The sequence below is a fragment of the Lemur catta genome, chromosome 4 (genome assembly GCF_020740605.2).
Source record: "Lemur catta isolate mLemCat1 chromosome 4, mLemCat1.pri, whole genome shotgun sequence".
Classification (NCBI taxonomy): domain Eukaryota; kingdom Metazoa; phylum Chordata; class Mammalia; order Primates; family Lemuridae; genus Lemur; species Lemur catta.
Genome location: NC_059131.1, coordinates 86,644,199 through 86,665,790, shown reverse-complemented (window position 1 = coordinate 86,665,790; position 21,592 = coordinate 86,644,199). Strand labels below are relative to the sequence as shown.

At 43.1% G+C, this 21,592-nt stretch overlaps 1 protein-coding gene and 1 non-coding gene across 9 annotated transcripts in view; both read left to right on the top strand.

The window, feature by feature from the left end:
* Positions 1-21,592, top strand: part of PROM1 (prominin 1) — a 109,897-nt gene that overhangs the window by 61,748 nt on the left and 26,557 nt on the right. For all 8 annotated transcript variants that reach the window (XM_045550405.1, XM_045550406.1, XM_045550409.1 and 5 more), the window contains 6 exons: positions 3,806-4,023; positions 6,378-6,452; positions 8,480-8,543; positions 11,444-11,603; positions 13,766-13,918; positions 19,018-19,141. In XM_045550405.1, the coding sequence (XP_045406361.1) occupies positions 3,806-4,023; positions 6,378-6,452; positions 8,480-8,543; positions 11,444-11,603; positions 13,766-13,918; positions 19,018-19,141 (794 nt within the window). The remainder of the gene's footprint in view (positions 1-3,805; positions 4,024-6,377; positions 6,453-8,479; positions 8,544-11,443; positions 11,604-13,765; positions 13,919-19,017; positions 19,142-21,592) is intronic.
* LOC123637572 lies at positions 11,766-11,877 on the top strand. Its single transcript, XR_006734940.1, has one exon. It is a non-coding gene; the product is annotated as a U6 spliceosomal RNA (small nuclear RNA).

The window sequence follows — 21,592 nt, the reverse complement described above, 5'->3', positions numbered from 1 at the left end:
CATATATGTCTTAAGCCACCATGGTCAGTGATATAAATGAGCAGATATACTGATTTTAATAAACTGCATATTCTACCACAATGAGAAAAGACCTTCCAGGCCCTTCCAAATGTTGAGAAAAATGTCTATGCCAGGCACTTGATGGAGAGGACAATGTCATCTATGTAAAACATTTGTCATTTTGCCAGTAAGAATTTTACTTTCATGAGCCAGCATTTCTGAAAAAATAGGACATAAAGGAGGGAACTGTGTGGAAGTTGGAAAATTATGCCCATTCTTTTTGGCATTCCTTATAGTTCAACAACTCAGATGAATGTACAGGAACAGGAGGATGGGCAAAACAGGCCAGGCGTTCTTACAGTTAGTCTTTACTAATTGAAAAGGCCTTTCCTTGCCTTTGTGCTTGCCCCTGCAAAGGGTCCAGCCAGAGTCTGAAGGTGGGTCCTCTGATGTTGATGCCTAGATGTCTCCAGACATCTGTTTTCTTCCTCACCAGCCATTTCCTTTGGAGGGAAGGAAACTAAGGCCCAGAAAAGGGGATGTGACCTCAGAGACCATTGCCTCCTGCCTTCCTGTTCTAGCTTTTTCTATGTAGCTTCTCCCTCCGTTCTTCTGTTCTTCCTCCCTCCTTTCCTTGCATGCCTGACCCTCACCTGTCATTCCAGTCTCACTCCGCATGTTGGATACTCATCGCTGTTCTCTTCTTCTCCTTGTAAGTATACCAGTTCTGCTAGATAAGGGCCCCGCCATTATGACCTTATTTCCTCTTAATTACCTCCCTAAAGTTTCTGTCTCCAAATACAGTCCAAGGGTTAGGGCTTCAAAATATAAATTTGAGAGGATGCACTTCAGTCCATACAATTGGTAGCTGGGAAGTGGTGGACTTGGGATTTAGACCCTGGTCTAACAGAAGCCTGTGCTCCCTATACCATCCCAGATGGGATTCAGTACACTTGGGAATGTTAAGATGCAGGATGCCCCTGTGGCAGTCACAGGAAGCCAACATAGTGTATCTTTGGAGGAAGAGTTGGTAATCTGGGGTTCAGGTGCTGGTGTGGCCATGAGATGATGCCAGGCATCCCTGCACCCCCATCCCTCTGCATCAGTCTTCCAAGATCATCTGCAGCCCCCAAATTACATAATGGTAAATCTGTGCAAAAGCATATGAATGATGTGGTGTGGTTGGTGTATGCCTTTATTTTTTGCCCAATATTCGCACAATTTTTAATAATTGAATTATAGTGCTTTTTAGATAAAAGACCATTAAAATGGATGTTATTTTTCTCTTTAGTGCTTCCTGTGTTATAATTAAAATCCTTTGTTTTTTAAAGTCAGCCCATATAAGTTAAAGTTTAGCCTCTGCTGTTGCCAGAACATCGTCAAACATGCTTAATAAACTGCATGAGCCAATGTTTTGCTAAAAATGCTTGGCAGGCTTATATGTTTAGTGGACTTTGGAGAAAGGAGAAATCTGCAAATTTTGTTGTGCAAATCATATTTGGGCTGCAGGTCAGGACCTATAAAGGAAATGTGCTATGGGCCGGTAAAATGTTAGTTAACTAAAATTGAGAATCTGAAATATCATTTCCATTTTCTTCAGATACATAATATATGTGACCTTGGTAGGCCTGGAATGACTCCCAGAGTTATAACCTAGTTAATATTTCATAGATATAAAATGCTCTGAAGCTTTTGGAAAATATGTATTTATTACTTCTGAATCTTTCCTGGGACATGACAGCATTTTACCTGTGACCCAAAATGCCTATGGATGGTGCAGAAAGACACACACATTTCCTGGGCCATCAGTTTATTTGATCATCTGTCATTCTTTGTTGTTGTTGTTTCTTACCCTAAAATAACTTATCTTGAACTCAAAGTGGAAAGGGCTATGGGGTAAACCACAGAATGTTAATATGTGAGGTGTATTTCAGCACGCTCATTTGCATTCTGTCGTATGTTTCTGGTTGCAGCTGAGTTCTTTGTTTCTTTTTTTGCTGTGGTTAATATTTATTGAGCCTCTACTGTGAGCCAGGTACCAGGCTTCGTGCTTTGCTGAGAATGCTCGGAGGCAGGTGAGAGAGATGAGAAATGGATGCCTAGGGTACTCTTTGATAGGCCTAAATATTTTCGTAGTCTTAGATATTGTTAAGCATTCATTGAACTGAAATTCAAGAGAAAATACTGTTTGGAGCAGATTTTAAGATTTTCGATTTGAGTAAGGTGATAGAATTTGAGACCAAGGAGCACACAGTACAATTCTGGAAGCCTCCTCAGGTCTCCAGTTGCAGTTCCTCATCAGACCTAGTTAACTGGGGACCCCATCTCCTAAGAGCTCAGCCTCATGAGCACTTAGGACATAGCCTACAATCACAGGCTCTCCTAGTAACCAAGAGATGACCCAATTTGCTCCCTAATTTACAGACGAGGAAACTGAGGTCTTGAGAGGTGAAAGAGTTTGCCAAAGATGCTATAGCAAGGTAGCATGTGTGCACGGTGTGTGTGTGTGTGTGTGTGTGTGTGTGTGTGTGTGTGTGTGTGTGGTTTTAACGCTCAGGTCTTACGTGGCTGCCAGGGAAGGATGAGAAAACCAGTTAAGGGCATTCATACTTTTCCTTGAAACACTCGATTGTGGCTTGATGCTTTGCCATCTGTTTTGTGAGCCACAGAGCAATGTCTTCCCGACCAGGAAGACTTATTTGTTGAGAAGAAGAGCAATGCCTTCTAATTTAAATTTCACATCTTCTACTGCTGTGGCTTTAAGCCACCGTAGAGAAGAGCTGTAATTCACCACCTCCCTACTTGTATGTGCAGGGTGCCATCGCCCTGGAGAAGTCAGGATAGCAAACAATTATTCAGGATTCCCTAGTACAGATGTTCCTCGGCTTACTCGAGGGGATTTAGCATGTCCCAGTGAAGTCATGGTGAATTGAAAATATCCTAACTTGAAGCGCGTTGAATACACCGTAGAGTATCCTGGTTGCCCTTGTGATCTGCGGCTGACAGGGAGCTGCAGGTCACTGCGGCTGCCCGGCATCTTGGCAGGGTATTGTACCATTTGTTGCTAAGCCTGGGAAACGATCAACATTCAAAACGCAGAGTATGGTTTCTACCGAATGCATATCCCTTGCCACCATCGTAAAGGTGAACAATTGTTAAGTTGAGCCATTGTAAGTTGGAGACCCTCTGTATGAGAATATATCCTGGGCTGTGAGGCTCCCAAAATAAAACGCATAGACTCGCCACCTTTGGGGAGTTTTCAATCCAATCAGTCAAATCACCACGATTTGTGATGAATGTGGTCACGGTTTCAGCACTTTCAGATGAGGAAATTGGCTCAGAGAGGTTCAGGCCATCTATCTCACAGCAAGTAGTGAAGCTGGCATCTGTGCCTAGACCTGCCTGAGTCTAAAACTGTGCTCTTAACCGCTGTGTAGGTTCAGTTCCAACTCTTTGAGTATTCATAGCTCGGGGTTGACTTGTTTGGACCGACCTCTTCAAGGCTGGGCAGTGGCACCTTTGCCAGCCGCCACTGGCCAGTTAGTGCTGTGCCGAGACGTCCCGTCACGTTCCTGGGTTGCTGCCTGCCCTGCCTCTCGTGTGGAGAAGCGGGAGAGGTGAGCCGCCGGAGCGGCCAGCAGAGGAGCCTGCGGTGCCCCAGCACCCTCTGACGCTGCCCCTCACAGCAGGCGCCTCGGCCTGCCGTCCGCAGTCGTCGACAAGCTCATCTCCAGTTCCTTCAGGCCACTTCTGTAGCTCAGAAGGGCCTCGGTGCCTCTGCTCTGAAGTGGCTCTGTTCCCACAGTGATCAAAGAGACCAAAAAGGCCCTGGAGAGCACGAAGAGCAGCTTGCAGAACCTGCGCGACACAAGTGCCCAGCTCAGCAGCAACCTGACCAACGTGAAAACTAGCATCCAGAGGTCACTCAGAGACCCCACGTGCTCTGTGCATCCAGCGAGTGAAACCTGCAACAGTATCAGAACGTCTCTGAGCCAGCTGGACAGCAACCTCGACGTGAATCAGGTGAGCTTGGGGACGTGAGCTTGGGGACAGCTGGGCAGGGCTAAGCCAGGGTGGACCTGTCTGGTGCACGGTGGCCTGGCTTGGAGAGCCATAAGCCCCAGGCCTCTGTCAGCCTTCCTGGGTCGTCAGTCACTCCTTGGAATGGCTGCAGCAGGAGTGAAAGGGTAAAGGCGAGCCCCTTCTTGGGAGTTCTCTGCCATTTGATGAAACACATCAGAATGAATTCAGCCTTAAAAAGAAAAAAGGGGCCCAGCACAGTGCCTGTGCCTATAATCCTAGTACTTTGGGAGGCCAAGGCAGGAGGACTGCTTGAGGCCAGGAGTTCAAGACCAGCCTAGGCAACAAGAGAGACCCCGTTTCTACCAAAAATAAAAAAAATTAGCGGAGCATGGTGGTGTGTGCCTGTACTCCTAGCTACTTGAGAGACTGAGGCAAGAGAATTGCTTAAGCCCAGGAGTTCAAGGTTGCAGTGATTTATGATGATGCCACTGCACTCTATCCTGGACAACAGAGCAAGACCCTGTCTCAGGGAAAGAAAGAAAGGAATAAAGGAAGCAGAATACATTCATGTATAGCTTTAAAAATTAAAATATGTTTTTTAATGATATGCCTAGTATATTAACCACGTATGCTGAAATAGAAGACAATTCCCACATTTTCCTAAACAAAAGATTTAAAAAAAAAAAGAATTTGGGGTAATTTGAACATATAAAGTTCTGGAATATAGACAAAATGATCATGTCTATTCATGATATTTAATTTATTAATTTAGTTATGTATATACCTCACATTTTGTATCAAATAATCTTTTACTATAGATACACTTTTTCTCACTTCCACATTTCCTGAGTCAATTTTTTTCAAAGATTTCACATGCAATGTGTGTGTCTGCATATCTAATAAAATTATTTTTGGAGTCATCACACAGTTTTTTAGAGCTTAGTTGTGTTTAAGTTGTTTGAGATAGATCCTTTTTGGGCACAACTTTTTATTTTAGTGTTCTTTTGAACATGCAGAAAAGTATCCAAGTGTCAACATTTTGCTTTATCGTATCATTTTGTTGGTTTATTCATATCATATATATGCACAAAATAATATGCATTTTTGTTCTTTTATCAAAAGATAAGTTGGGGATAAGTTGTAGACATCATGCTCCTTTACCCCTAAGTATTTTAGTGCATTTCCCAACCTTACATAATCATTATACAATTATCAAAATTAGAGCATATAACATTGATTCAACATTACCAACTGATCCACTCAGTTTTCATTCAAATAGTGTTGATTTTTCCAAAAGTGCCCTTTACAACTATTTTCTTTTTTTCCAGTCCAGGGGCCAGGTCAGGATGATGTGTTGCCGTTTTATTGTCACGTCTCTTTCTTTTTTTTTTGAGACAGAGTCTCGCTCTGTTGCCCTGGCTAGAGTGAGTGCCGTGGCATCAGCCTAGCTCACAGCAACCTCAAACTCCTGGGCTCAAGCGATCCTCCTGCCTCAGCCTCCCGGGTAGCTGGGACTACAAGCATGTGCCACCATGCCCGGCTAATTTTTTCTATATATATTTTAGTTGGCCAGATAATTTCTTTCTGTTTTTAGTAGAGATGGGGTCTCGCTCTTGCTCAGGCTGGTCTTGAACTCCTGACCTTGAGTGATCCACCCACCTCTGCTTCCCAGAGTGCTAGGATTACAGGCATGAGCCACCGCGCCCGGCCATCACATCTCTTTCATTTTCTTGAATCTGGAACAGTGTCTCAGTCCGTCTTTTTCTTTTGTGACATTGACATTTGTAACAGAGCATTTATTTTGTGGAGCGGCCTTCACTTTAGGTTTGTCTGATGTTCTCTCACGAATAGTTACACCTGCCAGGGAAATATCAGAGAAGTGATATTGTGTCCTTCTAGGTACATCATGTCAGAGGCACATGATATTTGTCCCCGTATTGGTAAGAGGTAGAGCACTTCAAATCCATGTGTAATATAATGCTGTAATGGAAAAATGTATTCCAGATTACTCACCAGTGTAACCCTGACTATGCTGCTTTTAAAAGTGACTTTAAAAAGTTTGCTTACAACTTTAACAGTCTTCAGTACTGAAAATTGTAAGGTCACACCTAATACGTCTGTGTTAAATGTGATGGCAGCAGAAGACCTCGAGACACCTAAAATTTGGTGCTTATAGAGGCCATTCTGAGCTAAATGTGTCTTCCCCAAACAATACTCAGTTGTTCAAAAGAAATTGAGATTGAACTCTATAATCTAGATACTTTAGGACTTGGGTAGAAGATGACTCCCTTTTTCGTGAAGAATAATGTTGGGGGGAACCACTTTGCCTTATATTTTATTCTGTAAATTTTCAGCTTCCACCTGTGGACACAGAACTTGACAATGTTAATAATGTTCTTAGAACCGATTTGGGTGGCCTGGTCCAAAAGGTATGTTTTTCTTTTTTTGGTTTGTTTTTCTTTTAAAAAATGCAGTAGCTTATTTTATATCATTTTAAAGGGTAAACTTATATGTAAGAAAATAAGAAACAGCAAAAAAGTAGTACAATTCTGGAGAGGGGTTGCCAAAAGGGTGATAGCTATTATCTTCCAGGTAATTTTGCTTATTCCAACTCAAGAAATTTCTGTTAGGCACCTATTATGTGCAAAGCACCATGCCGAGACCATAAGAGAGCAAAAAAACTATGCCTTCCTGGGGCTCAGAATTTAGTGGGTGTAGTGCTGGACCCTGCACGGATTCTGATACAAAATGCTGCCCCCTCTGCAGTGTCAGCCACGCTGGTTTTAGTTTTGTTCCTCCCACTTCTGCGATTTGCACATGCTGTACCTCTGCCTGGCACTGTCGTCTTTCACCCCTACTTTTGCCTAGCTACTTCATTTTCTAAGATTCCTATATCATCTTCTTAACAGGCCTTTCCTGGACATCTTGACTAGGTCAAAACCCATTTTAATACATTCTTGCAGCATTGCAAATATTCTCTGTTAAGTTCCTCATAACTGTGATTATTTCTTTAATGTCTCTGTTCCCCCACTGGGAACAAATTCCCAAAAAGGCAGGGACAGGATTGATCCGGAATACCACGATTTCCCTAGCAGCTTACCAGTTGTGGCTATGTATTCAACCAATAGGTATTGAGTGCACAAAAAATATTTCTTTATACCTTATAATTCAGTAGAGTGCCCTGGACCTATAGGAAAGGGAGAGAATAGTTTTATTCTTGACTTTATGTCTTTCAGCGTAGACATGAAAAAAATCTCCAATATCTGTTAAATACTCATCTACATATACCGACAAAGTGTCCCCTTAAACAGGTCACTCGAAATTCTTGGTCTTTGCACTCTTTGGTGTCACCTTGCTTGTCAAATGAAGGAATTGAAACAGGAGTTCTGTAAGGCCATGAAACTTCCCCAGGATGGATGACACCTGCAAGCTGAAACGCAGATAAATATGAAGGGGTTGGGCGTGCCGAAAGCCAACACAAGCACAGGTGTGCTGGGTAGCTCGTCATGCTGGAGGAAACAGAAGCCGTGGATTGTTCTCACGGCATGGGATGTAGTCAGGCGAATGTGGGAACCAGCTAGCACCGTAAGTCTTAGGAGGGTTGCAAGCGCTATAGAGACCCCTAGCAGACAGTGAGGAAACCCAAAGTGACCCCTTCCAGAGGAGAGGCTGGACATTTCGTTGAGTTCTTTGGAAATAATGATATTTTCCTCTCATGGACTTAGCCCCAAAGCCATATAGCTTGGCATGGTTGTTTTTGTTTTCGATTTTCTTTTTAAGCCTCGCTACATTTTGTATCCTGTATAAACTCTTTTGGGACATTTTTTATTTTTATTTTTTCTGTGAGACTAGATCTCTAATTTTATTTTGTAATTGGAAAGTAATATTCTATTTAGGGGAATTTGCTGTCTATCTGCACATGGTATGTGGTACAGATCAGGATTTCTTAATCTCAGCACTACGGACACTTCGTGCTGGGTAACTCTTTGTGGTGGGGCTCGTCTGTGCATTGTGGGGTATTTAGTAGCATCCCTGACCTCTACCCACTCGGTGCCAGTAGCGCCCCCCAATTGTGATAACCAAAATGTCTCCAGACATCGCCAAGTGTCCCCTGAAGGACAAAATAGCCCCCACCTGAGAACCAGTGGGATGGATATATGTATCCATAATAGTTCGTAGGATCTGTGTGAGTAAATATGTTGATTTTAAAATTATGGGGGCATTCTATGTGAAAAACTTTTAACATAATTTTCAATTGATACAAAATCAGTTGAAAATGCTCTTTAAAGGAGATATTTTTAAGTCTCTTAATGACCTTATAATGATAATTTCAGCTATAAAATGGATGTTATATATTCATTTTACTTCTCTATTATGTATTATCTTGCAAAATGGGCCCTAGTCAACTGGTCTTCAACTTACTGTGTACATCAATTTATTCTGAAATATTTTCTAGGGCTATCAGGCCTTTAATGATATACCTGAGAGGGTACAGCACCAAACCAAGAACATCGTTGCAGGTGAGATTCATAATTGGAGGTAATTTTTTTAATCTTTGTTAAGAATTGGACAGTCGGTACAAAGAAATGTATCGTTAAGAATTGTATTTTTCTTTTCCTCCCAAAAAATAGTCTCTCACTAAAACTTCGAAAACTAAATATCAGAGCTTTTCAATTGTGTCACCTTCAGTCAGTGATACAGATTAAAAGAAAAAACCAACCGTCTCATTTACCACTTAGAGCATCATCCAGCCTGCCAGGGCCGCACGGCTGAGGGCCACCGTGTGGTGACATGGTGACAAGTCTCCCGTGTGCCCTCACAGACAGGACAACAGCCACAGTTTGGAAGGTCACACTCTGATTGTTTTCACTGGGCAAAAACTGTAGATTATTCTATTTTCTAAACAAACTTAAAGTTTATTTCTTTGTTTCTCTTTTAGGAATACTATGTTTAAAGACTTATTTTGTCTTTTAGGAAGATTTTCATGTGTCCCCTGGCACCTATATAATAGTATTTTAGGCTTCTAAGGTTGCATATAATTTTAGGGAGACAGATTCAGTGCTGAGAGGGTTCTACTGGTCTTAAATCACTGCGTTGTGCTGCGTTCAGGTCGTGGTATTTGTAGTGATGCAGAGAGAGAGGACGCAGTGGACGCAGTTCTTTGTGCAGGGATGGGGATGAACCGCGGTTATTTATTTGCCTGGAGAAGAAATCTTTGAAGCTATGTAAAACTATCTTCTATTTTAAAAAATAATTTTAGTGCTTCTTTTTATCTGTTGACCAAGTGGTTTTAAAATATTATGTTAGAGATATTTGATTTTTTTTCCCCCTAATGGTATTCTTTTAACCCACGAAGAATTTGGGTAAAAAGTATATCATCCTACTACATAGTGTTTTAGATGTTTTGTGGCTTCCCTTTTGTTTAATATAAGATTCTACTTTAAAATATTAACATATTAAAGATAGAATTCACACTTCCTTATGCTACCATCTGAAGGCTAATGCATGCTGTACATCTGACAGCCACCTGCTCGCTAATCTCTGTGTTTAACCTTTGGTTTCCCTTTTCTGGACCTCTCCTGCCCATATGTGCAGCCCTCCCCTGTAAGTCTGGCGCGGCAAGCGCCCAGTGTGCGTGAGCAAGGTCCATTGCACGCGGTGTCATTGCCTCAACACAAGCCAGCGTTTTCCTAGGGCCCAGTGACTGCCACTCCATCAGCCTGGACAGCAGGTGTTTGTCTTCATGTCCTTAGCTCCCATGCTTTGGTCATTTGGTCCCGGCCTGAACACGTTTTGTAGTGCGGACTCTATGCCAGGCTCTGCTAGACGCTGGGCTGGGAGGCACATCAGGCCCGAGCCCTGTCTGGCCTTCAGCAGGGCACGTACACACAGCCCGTCATCACATTCCGGTACCACGGCCAGGTATGTGCAAGGGAACCCAGGTCAGCAGAGGCCAGTGAAAGGCTGCCTGGAAAAGGGGACATCTGAACTGAGGCCAAGGAGGGTATTTGCTGAGAGAGAAGCCCAGCTAAATACAGCGTCGCCAAAGCTGGTGAGGCAGGGAAGCTATGTTCTACTTGAGGGCAAGACAGGTTGATAAGCAGACAGGGGCCCCAGGAACTGTTCCTAGGAGATGAGAGTCTACCTATCACATCTTGCAAAATCCCAGAGTTAAAAAGGAGGCCCACGGAGGCATCTTGCTTGGGGATCCTCAGGTATTTTCACACACAAGCCATTTGAAGGTAGCAACGGGGCTCTGGAGTAACAGTCGCCTCTTTATGAGCCAAGTCCAAACACTTGATGCTCAGTTGCTCATTTCTGCAGCTTTGATTTCTTGATGTTGTACACAGGTGAAAAAAACACTTTTAAAAAGGTTCCCACTGTTATTATGTAATGACATTTTGGAACGTGCTACCATCGATATCATCTGCCTAGAGTTCGCCGGGAGCCCCAGGATCACATTTTGAGAACTGTTAATCTTGTCTCTGCTGCTGCAAAGAGATTTATGTCTCTTTCAGAATCAGTGGGCTTTTAACTGGTTAGTATATTCTTAGTATGTCTGCGTCAAGACTCACTGTGGATAAAGCCAACTTCAGAACTCGTGTGAGCACTGGTCTAGGATCCTTCTGGACACTTTCCAGAAAACTGGAGTGTCGTTGAGCTTATCTCCTCTCTAAGAAATGAGGGTGGATATCAATAGAAACTGTTTGACCACTGGGAATACTATTGCTTTTTGCACCTAGGAGACACAGATATACTTCATTAATTAAGTCCCAATTTGTGTGAGCCAAGTAAAATGTTAACAAAAATATCGCCTGGGGTCACTTGTTCAAAAAATGATCCCAGAGAATCACTGTGTTCTTGAATACAGTTTCTTAGACGGAAGAGTTATTATGATTATTAAATTATTTTTCCAAATTCACATAACGGAGGCTTTAGCGTTAGACACACCCGAGTGTGCATCCCCTTACCCGTGCTTTCTGAAAAAGAGACCTACAGGCAAGTAATTCACTTCGTTGAGCCTCAGGATCACAGTTAGAATGTGGGGAATAAGAGCGTCTACCTCCGCAGAGCAAACGCATTAACGTTCGTAGACGTGCCTGGCACATCGTCCGCACACTGTACGACGTTTTAATCACCAGACCCGTTTTTTCAGTGACGTAAGTAGGAGAAGAAAAGTCTGGCTTGCCTGCAGCACCATCTCATTAAAGTCAGCGCTCACAGCTTGCTGTTTTGTTAAATAATTGCTCTTTGATGGTCTTGGCTATATTCATGCTTGTTGTAGAAATGTCATATTTTAAACACATACATAACATGGGAACAACTAAGTTGTGGTTCAGGCTTTTCTGTTTGGTTCTAAAACAAAGTTTTTGTTTCCTCCACGTTTGCAAATGCATAACCAAGGTTTCTTTGTTTGTAGATGTCAAAGGCGTCTTGAATTCCATCGGTCCAAGGGTCAACCGTGTAACCCAACAGATTCCTATTGAGAGTACATTGTCAAAGTTTGCTGTTTATATTAACAAAACTGAAAGTCACATCCACCGCAATTTACACAGCTTGGAAGAATATGATTCATACTGGTGAGTGCCTCCTTTGAGCTTGTACTAGGAGAGTGGACTTTGGTAGGGAAAAGGATAAAAATCTGACATTACCAACATGATAGTTTTAGGAGAGCAAATTATATAAAGAATTCATGAGCTGATATGTGGTAACCCAGGCTTCTGTTCATTAAAAAAGTTGAAGTGCTTGCTTAGGCAAAGCAGCACACATACTAAAATTGGAACGATACAGAGAAGTTTAGCATGACCCCAGCGTAAGAATGACATGTAAATTTGTGAAGCGTTCCATATTAAAAAAAAAAAGTTGAAGACTGGCAGTTCTTGAGCTAAATATTCAATAATTTATAATTTGAAGAAATATTCTTTTTGCATTGGTTTATAAAATAAATACTTAGAAGCTGGTTCTTATTGAAAAAGCATCCTCTTAGCTGAGACTTGAAACCAGACAATTGCTCCCAGGGCTTAGGTGAGCAGCTGTGTCCAGTGTTTGTCCACCCCATTAGATGATATGGGCAGTGGGGTGTGGCCCTGGGATAGGACGGTGGACATCCCTACCAGAGCCCTGGAGATGGAAGGACTTGAGGGCTCAGAATATTTAGATGATTGTCTGAGATGTAAGATGCACTTTCCTCTCTGAAGGGCTCAGCCCCATGACCTGTCACTAGAACCACTCACACTGCCCAAGCCCAAGCCGAAACCCCTGGGGGAGTCCAGAGACTCACTCTTATTTGGGTTATTTCTTATAAAAAAATCATGATATAAATAATAGAATAATAACAACAATTGCTGGCATTTAGGGGACGGTTTCAGCGTGTTCACCAAGCACTTTCCACAGGACATTTCCTTTAATACAAAAATCCCCTTAGCTGTGTTCCATTCATAACCCTGTTTTATAGAAAAGGAAATCGGGGCTCAGAGAAGAGAAGCAACTAATGTAAGGCCAGCTAGAGTACGGCAGAGGTGGGTTTTGAAACCCCATCTGGCTCTGCTCTGATTCATTGTCCTGTAATCAACAAGCTTCAAGGGGCACCTGCCATCTTTCTACCGTGGGGCTAGGTCACCCCAGTAGGTCTCAGGACAAACATAAGACAGACCCTTTCCCAGTGAGCTCACAGTCTCATTAGAGATCAGAGTGACACCAATGAGAAGGAATAGTGTAATTATCTGTCTACCTGTCTGCCACCCATCCGCCCTCCTCCTCCCACTGCCCTGAGACGATAAGCTTATTTTAAAAAGAAATTTAACTAAGCAGACGATTCTTTAACTCTAAAAGTTTTCTGAGGCCAGACTCCATGGCTTATTTAATTTTGTGTCCTCAGTGTCTGGAACAAATCTCCACAGAGTGGCTGCTGGTGGCTATTATTATAATTACTGAGATTGCTCTTAATTGAATGAAAAGCTTTAGTGGCGACTTTTGTCAAGAGGCACCAAGCAGAAGTAAATTCTTTGGTTTTTAGTGTCTCCGGTGTTGGGAAGCATTACTAACCTTGAGTGCTCCTCACTGCCGGGAAAGGTTGTTGTATGTTCCGGGAATGCCAGGAAGACCCAACTGAGGATTCATTGTCCTAAAATGTCTCCCAGGACCATTACGAAATTGAGATTTGCATTCTGCAGGCATTTGATTTAGGATGCTCATAAAATTCTAAATATTCCATGCATCTGCCACGTAGAGTGTTTCTAGTTCAGTAAAGAACACAATAGCCCCAAATATTCGTGCAACCATACAATATTTTAGAGAAAGGCCCTAACCATGGTCTATCCACATGCCATCATCATTGTAATAGGCACTTACAGCTTCAGGAACCTTGAAAGAACTTAAAAGTCTTAGGCATATTTTCACCAGTAACCTTGGAGAAGCTCAGTAAGATCCACTTATGAGTCCCACGTGACACCTTTGGAAGCAAAGTCGAAGGAAAGAAGCAATAATCCCACAACCACCGACCACTGAGAGAGCACTTCAAAGCAAAGATAAAAATAAAAGTTTCTCAGTTTGTTGAATTGGGGGACTAAGGGTGGGAAGGGACGTTTTCATACAGCAGTATCACCATCTGAGGAATTAACAGAGGCCTCTAATACTGGACAGCTAAGAATTACTCACCTGCGCCAGGCTTAGTCCAGCAGTTCTTGTGTTATTAGGGGTGTCACCTGTTTTATGTGTAATAACTCTGTGCTTGCTTCACCAGGTGGCTGGGTGGCTTGATCATCTGCTTTTTGCTCACCCTCATCGCGACTTTCTATTACCTGGGCTTACTGTGCGGCGTGTGTGGCTACGACAGGGATGCCACCCCGACCAGGAGAGGCTGCGTCTCACACACCGGAGGCGTCTTCCTCATGGTGTGAGTGTGGGCTCCTCTTTGTCTCGCTGGGGGCGGAAATGCAGGGAGGAGGCCAGGTGCCGACTCTGGTCTTACACGAACCTGGAGCCGTCTGGGCCACACCCTGTGGGTTCTAGCACAGGAGAGGTTTTGCTGTGATTATAACTTCCTTGATTTTAGTACTTTCATCAAGTGTAAAAAGTAAAAGAAAACTGTAAAATGATTGCACTTTGACAGACAAGCTTAAACACACTGTTTATGTATGGCGGGCTCCTTTTAAAAGCAGCTATCATGGAAATTCTCTCGTCTAGGTTTGCTTTCTTGATTCTGTTTTCATCCATTCATTCATTCATTCATTCATTCACCACATGCTGAGCTGACCCCTTGTCAGACACTGTCAGAAGCTGACACTTGTCAGAAACTCTAGAAACTTGATTTAAAACAGAGGTTGGCCACCCAGCACCCTTGGAATTTAGACAAGTAGCTTAGATTAGGGAAGGGAACAGGTGTGAGGTACCAGGGAGAGGTAAGGCTGCAGCAGACTGGAGCACTTGTTCCTGCTTGGGAAACATTCACTTCCAAGTCCATGTGTTTGAGAAAACCTTTACTCTAGCAGGGTATGAAAAAGCGCAGCAGGCATGACCCAGCCAGGCCAGAAAGGTGAGCGAGGATGCAGGTGTAATGGCTTTCAGCGCTCCACAGGGAGGAGGCTGTGTGCCTTCCAAATCAGCGCTCTCTTTTTGGATAAGCTCATTGGGAATCCGTGATAAGGCGCGTGATGGAGCTCGAGGGCAATGGTAAAGGTTTGAAACGACTCCTTTGGGGAGGGGAGAACCCAAACCTCAGCCACTTATCTACCCGTGTCACCAGTACTGAGCAGCCGGAGAGCAGGTGGCATGCATTAATCTGCTTTTTAAACTCTGAGTCACTGTAACAATTAATCAGATTTCTTATGAGCTATATTCTAAGTCCTTTACCCGAAAGAATTAGGCTCCAATATAGTACACACCTTTATTCACATTAATTCAGGTGCAAGAGTCTTAAAAATAACCCTAAAGCAAGTGGCCTGGAGTCTGCCAGAGCTGACCGAAGACGTCCACACATGGAAGGAGAAGCCTGTTTGCTCACAGGCCTAAACTTAAGAAATCACACTTAACTGCAAGTACCTCTGCACAGGGAAAAGAGAAGAAATTACACCAGCAAGGAAAAATGAATTTGACTTGCCTTTTTGTTCAAATGTACACAGGTACAGGTAGAAAATTAGTTTAATGTTAAGAGTATAATGCCCCTAATACTTGGCTGTTTTGTCAGTGTTTTAGTGGTGAGTGTGTGCGTGTATATATATATATATATATATATATATATATATATATATATTCCATCTTTTTAATTGCTTGAAGGGTGGAATAAATTGCTCTGAAAAGGTACACCCTTCATCAAAATTCTATTCACACTTTTTTAAGGGATACAACCAAAAAATGTGATGTATAGCTTCAAAGAAACAATAACCAGGAAAGTCATCAACAAATTTATGGAGGCTAAAAGCCACTTCAGTTTAGATATTATCCTTCTGCAGACATGGAAACCCATGTCTGGGAGGCAGTGGGATTTATCTCAGCAGTAGGAAAAAGGCTGGCAACGGTCAGATGTGGTCAGATGCATTTCAGCAGGTCTCTAGACTTGGGGTGGCTATTACTGCTTTACTGGTGAACCTCACTGCTCAGCATGTCATGCTCTGCTGTGCTTGGCAGAATTCTCTGCCTCTTGAGGCATCTGGTAAACAACCAGATAATTGCAGAGGGGGAAGATGATACAAGTAACAGCCAGTCTGATCAGACTAAATAGAAGAATGCAGTTCCTTCTTTAAAATTGTTTACTTGCTGCTGCAACCAAAACACCACTCCTCTTTAAAAAGATGACACAGTCCAATCAAGAGGATAGTCTCTTTGAAAATCAAGCAAGAATGCTTATCTCCCAAAATGATACCAGTGAAAGATCTGGAAGGAGAAAAGGCAGAGAGCCCTGGCTGTACTCTGATCCTATAATCTTCTGAGGGCCCCAGGAACATTTCAGGGGCTGAATATGATGCAGTGGTAAAAGTATTTAATATCTACTGCAGGGAGTCAAAGGAGGTTTCCCTAGAGATAAGGGGATCTAACAGGGGCAGCAAGAATCTCTTGTATTGAAGCCCATTACAAAACCCCCCATTTTAGCTCTCGAAAACGATGCCAAGAGCAGCCACAGGTGTCACAAACTGGGCACATTTATATGGCTGGTGGCACTTTCCAAAGTTACAGAAAGTAATTTGTCAGGCTATAGCAAGGGCTGTAAAAAGACCATAATGTTCTTTGCCCAGTAATTCCCTTTTTTTTTTTTTGGAAACTGTTAAAGAAGTAGATCAAATTATGGAAAAAGCATCATGAGCAGGGCATAAAGTGCTTTTGCAGTTTTAGCAATAACAGTGAAGCACTGGGAAGAGCCCAGGTGTCCAGGTGTAGAGGAGTGGGCTAGTGAGTCACGGTACGTCCACACGTGGAAGATCATGTGGCCATTGAAGTGGTAACGGGGTGATCCTGGTTTGTTGACAGAAGTTTCTAAGATAATGTATATTTTATGCATGTATCATTATAACCATGCAAGTCAGGGGGCAGCAAGCTTTTCTTGCAAAGGGACAGATAATCAACATTTTAGGTTCCACTGGCCACATGCAGTCTTTGTTGCATATTTTTCTTCTAGTTCTTCTTCACCTTCTTTTGATCCTTCTTGTTTTTGTTTTCCTTCTCCTCCTTCTTTACAACACTTTCACGTTAGCCATTCTTATCTCATTAAACTGGAAAAACAGACCTTGGGGAGTGGTTCCCCTAACTCTATCTAGGTCTGTGCCTACTTAGGAAATAAAGGCCGGAGATGTTACCTGTTATTCGGAGTAAAGGAGTTGTTTTCAGACGCACTGTCGCGGGTCTTATGATGTGTCTAACTCTGACATACAGTCGTGCATGCACGCGCACAGTGACAGCCCCGTGACCCTGGCAGGGGCCTGGCTCAAAGCCCCTTCTGTCTGCTCTCCCACACTCAAAGCTGTCACCTAGGGCCCTTCCAGTGAGCATATCTTGCTGTTTATTTTCGTGAAGACATGCAAGTGTTTTGTAATTCTGGCTTTTGGCGTTTGCAGCAGGGTGGGAGAGGCTGCTATGGTTATGAGAACCACATCAGCCCACACCCTCGGAGCAGCCTTCCCAGCGTGCACCAGCGATGGCATTTGATTGGGCAACTCCACCTGCATGGATTTAAGAGTTTGTCCTCTCTGTGTCTACACCTGGACAGCTGAGCACTGCTAGAGAAAGTCACACAACCGGGCACAATGGGTATCCCTACAAACTTATGAGCCCCCACCTCAAAGGGACCTGTCTAGTCTGCCCAAGTCCTCTCCTCCCTCCCCTCCCTTCCCCTCCTCGGTCCTTCCCTCCTTTTCATTATTTTTTCCAATAATCCACCCTTGTACTCCCCTGCCATGGGCTTTTGCACTCTGATATATCCTTCTTCCTCTATTTCCCGTCTCAGCAGATGGCTTTACCTCCTTCTTCACAGAGAAAATAAAAGCCATCATACAACTTCCCATCTGCAAACCTCCAAACACGACTTTTTTCGAACACATCCATCCCTTCTCCGCACGCCAGACGCAGAGGGATTCCTCCCCTCAAAGGCTGATCCACCAGCCAAGTTCTCAGTCCCTTCCAGCCATCCCAGGGATATGGGGGGTCATCCCTTCTCTCTCCTGTGTCTTTGTTCTCTTCCTCTCTCCTGGACGTTCCTCTCAACACTTAGCCGTGTTCTGTTCTCTCCCTTCTTTACAGACAAAAACAACCTCGAGCAGCACCACCTCTTGCCTCTAGCTCTCCTCCCGGCGCAGGGGACATCTCAGTAGAGTGACGTGTGTCTGCTGTTCATCTCTCTCTCTCCCAGCACCTCCCCAGTGTGCTCCAGTTTGGTTCCCTCCCCGTCACTTCATTTGTTTTAAGTCAGCAGTGACCTCTCTCCAGTACAACGGGGACAGCTGACTACTCCTTCCTCCTACAAACAATCCCTTTGTCCCCTTCGGTGACATCACATCCAACTTCTGTGGTTCCTCATCCCAGTCTTGTTAGCTGGCTCTCCTTCTGCCACCTGCCCTTGAAATGTTGAAGTCCTTGGGACCAAGTCCTACACTGCTTGTCTCTCCAAGCCAGCCCCAGAGATAAGAGGTCATCTCTAAACTAATTGACATATGTCTCTAACCCAGACATCTGAGCTCAAACATATGTCTGTCTCCTACACAGCATGTCCATGCGATGTCTCACTGGCAACGAGACCAGCATCTGCCCCATCTTCTCTGCCTCTCCAGAGCACCAGTGCTCCCTGGCCTCGCCCTTGGGGGCCTTCCTGACCTTTGCCTCTCAAACGCAGCTCTTCACCTTGTCCTGCTGCTGCCGCCGCCTGGGTTATATCTCTGTCATCCACTGACTTTCTCTGCCACCCCCGCCTCATCACCATCGGGGCCATGATGACAGCCTCCGCAGTGGCATCCCACCCACTTTGGCGCCTGTCCCACCATCCTTCACACTATGCCAAGAGAGTTCTTATTCAGAGAGAAAGTGATTTGTGCTCCTCCTGTGTTTTCACCTCCTCGGAGTCTTCTCCTCCCTGGGTCCCCCAGGCCCTATCCAAGACACCCCTGCCTGCCTTGGAGCAGGAGCTGTCACTCTCCCACCATCCCTCTGGAGGCAGAGCCACGCTGGCCCCTTCAGACTCTCAGGGGTACGTTTCCTGCCCCAGGACCTCCCACCCACTGTATCCTTTGCACAAAGCATCGATTCATTCACCTGAGTCCAGAGTCCAGGCTCTGGACCATCGTGCTGGACGGCGAGTAGACCAGGCGCTGCGTCATTGTGAGGGTTCTGTACTTGTCACCGTGCCGACCACTTTCTCTCTTTGCTCCTGTGTGGGCTGAACTGTGTAACCTGAAACATGCTGATGACTCCAGGTCTATTTCATACATTGAACAGGTAGATTTAGTAAGTGCTGGTAGGTAATACTGAATCATTCCTTGTAGAATTATTAACTTTATTTATATTCTTTTCCAGCGGGGTTGGATTAAGTTTCCTCTTTTGCTGGCTATTGATGATCATCGTGGTTGTGACTTTTGTCATTGGTACAAATGTGGAAAAATTGATCTGTGAACCTTATGCAAGCACAAAGTTCTTCCAGGTAAATATGTTTTTGCTACCCATCAAGGGGAGGCTTGAACAGGAACTTGAATTTCCCCATGCCTTGTGGATTACTTCAAGACCAGTGCAAACACATGAGCAGTTTGGTTTCAGTTCAACAAGTTGAGATGTTTTCTATTTGTAAGAGCAAGGAAAAAAAAATATATATGTATGGTAGCATTCTTATTTTCTAATTGTAAATGAAATCAGTGCCAGGAATTAAGGCCACTCATCAATGTGGATTGTAATATTCTGGGAGAATAAAATTCTCCTTAGCAGTAGTTTCCAAATGTGGTTGAGAACCCCAGGACTTTACAGAGATGTCCAGACAGACGATTTGGTCCCTAAATTTGAAGGGAAAAGACTGATAAAGTGCATACCTCCTGGCAGAGGGCTGTCCCTGACAGTTCCACAGGGCAGTTAGGAGTTGAATTCAGGCTTCGCCTTTTCCCTCTAAGGTCAACTACCACAGACTCGAGGGGCCAGTGGGCAGTTTTGCTTTCTTCATTAATGAGAAAGTTTTAGTCTAAGTGTCTGGCTTATAACTTTGGATTTCCAGGGTTTTCCCCAGATTCTGATTTTTAAAATATATTTCTATTTCCCTCTTCTATTATATACACATTTTCCACCTCAAATCTCATGAAATCAGGTGAATGACTACTAAGCTAATCAGCTGTTGTCATGGTATTTTATTAGGTCATTAAAGAAGAAATGTTCGATTTTGAATCGAAAATGTAACTTACTGTATCTCAAACAAGAAGCAGTAGAATTAATCAAAGTATGTGTCAAAATTGTTGACACAGTTTTGCCATCTTAACGGTAGCTTGCTTATACTAGCAGCGAAGAAGCCTGGAGAGCAAGTGGCAATGAAATCGTTTTCCACAGCTTGTTGAGAATTGAATATTTTTCCTTGCAAGAAGTGGTCCAAAGCCTGGAAGAAGTGGTAGTCAGTTGGTGAAAGATCTGGTGAATACGGTGGAAGACAGAGAATTTCCAAGTCGAGCCTCTGTAGTTTGAGCAGCGTTGTTTTCTGTGACATGTGGTCTTGCCTGTCTCTGTTGACCAATCTCAGCTGCTTAATCACAAGCATCCTCAACATTTCATCCAACTGGTTGTCAGTAGACATCAGCTGTAATTGATTGACCAGGTTTCATGATGTTATAGTGGATAATACCAGCACTGGACCACCAAACAGACCCATTAGCTTTTTTTAATGAATATTCGGCTTTGGACTGTGTTTCAGTACTTCATTTTTATCCAACCATTGTGCCAAACACCTGTGATTGTCAAAAAGAATCCATTTTTCGTCACTCATAACAATACAGTGTAGAAATGGTTTGCCTTTATGTTGTGACAGGAAAGAAAGGCAAGCCTTGAGACTTATTTCTCTTATGATGCTTGTTTAATTCATGCAGTACCCATCTATCAAGCTTCTTTACCTTGCTGATTTGTTTCAAATGGTCCAATATTATTGGAACACTAACGTCAAACCTTGCTGCTACTTCACACATAGGTTGAGATGGATTCGCTTCCACTATAGCTTTCAGCTTATCATTATCCACCTTGGTCTCGGATCACCCATGTGGCTCATTTTCAAGATTAAAATCACCAGAATGGAACTTCTCAAACCATCAACATACTCTCTATTCATTAGCCACATCCTTCCCAAACACTTCGTTGATATTTTGAGCTGTCTGTGCTGCATTCGTTCCACAATAGAACTCATATGCAAAAATAACATGCGTTTTTGACTTATTCATGGTTTCACAAAAATTGCTCTAAAAAGAAATTTGCAAGATAATCACAAGCCAAAATGTGCATTTGAAAGAATGAGGACGTACCTTCACCAAAAAAAAAAAAAAAAAGCCAAGAAATGTCAAAGTGAAATGTCAGATATCAACTGTCAAACTTAGTACTTAAGGAAATCAGACATTCCATACTTAAGAACCTAATAGTTATTCAGTTGGTTGAGGGAGATTAAACCGAGAGCATTGATGTGTCAAATAAATTATCTGCATTTGGTCTCTTGATAAAAGATAATAAGAAGACATCAAGCCAGGTTTCTTAATCTCCTATATGGGGTTGAATCTTTAAAAGGTAATCCTTAAAACGTAGAGGATATTTCAAAACCATTTATACTTCTCAAACACATACACAGCTTGCATTAACTTACCTCTCTTAAGTATATATGGTGCAGGGGCAGTGACTGTGTGAGTTTTAATTTATTTTGTCCAGAGACAAGTAGTGAAGACCTGGGTCTGCTGCTTCATGGTTTCATATTAGCTATTCTGAATCAAATTGTCTTGTGTATTCCATCCCTTTTCTAACATGTTGTCTTACTAAAATAAAGTTAACAGTTCTCAAAAAAAAAAGTAATTTCAATAATTCTTATGAATGCCATCCAGCAGCCGACAGATTTATCCTAATCACACTATTATTTTCTAGTTTTAAG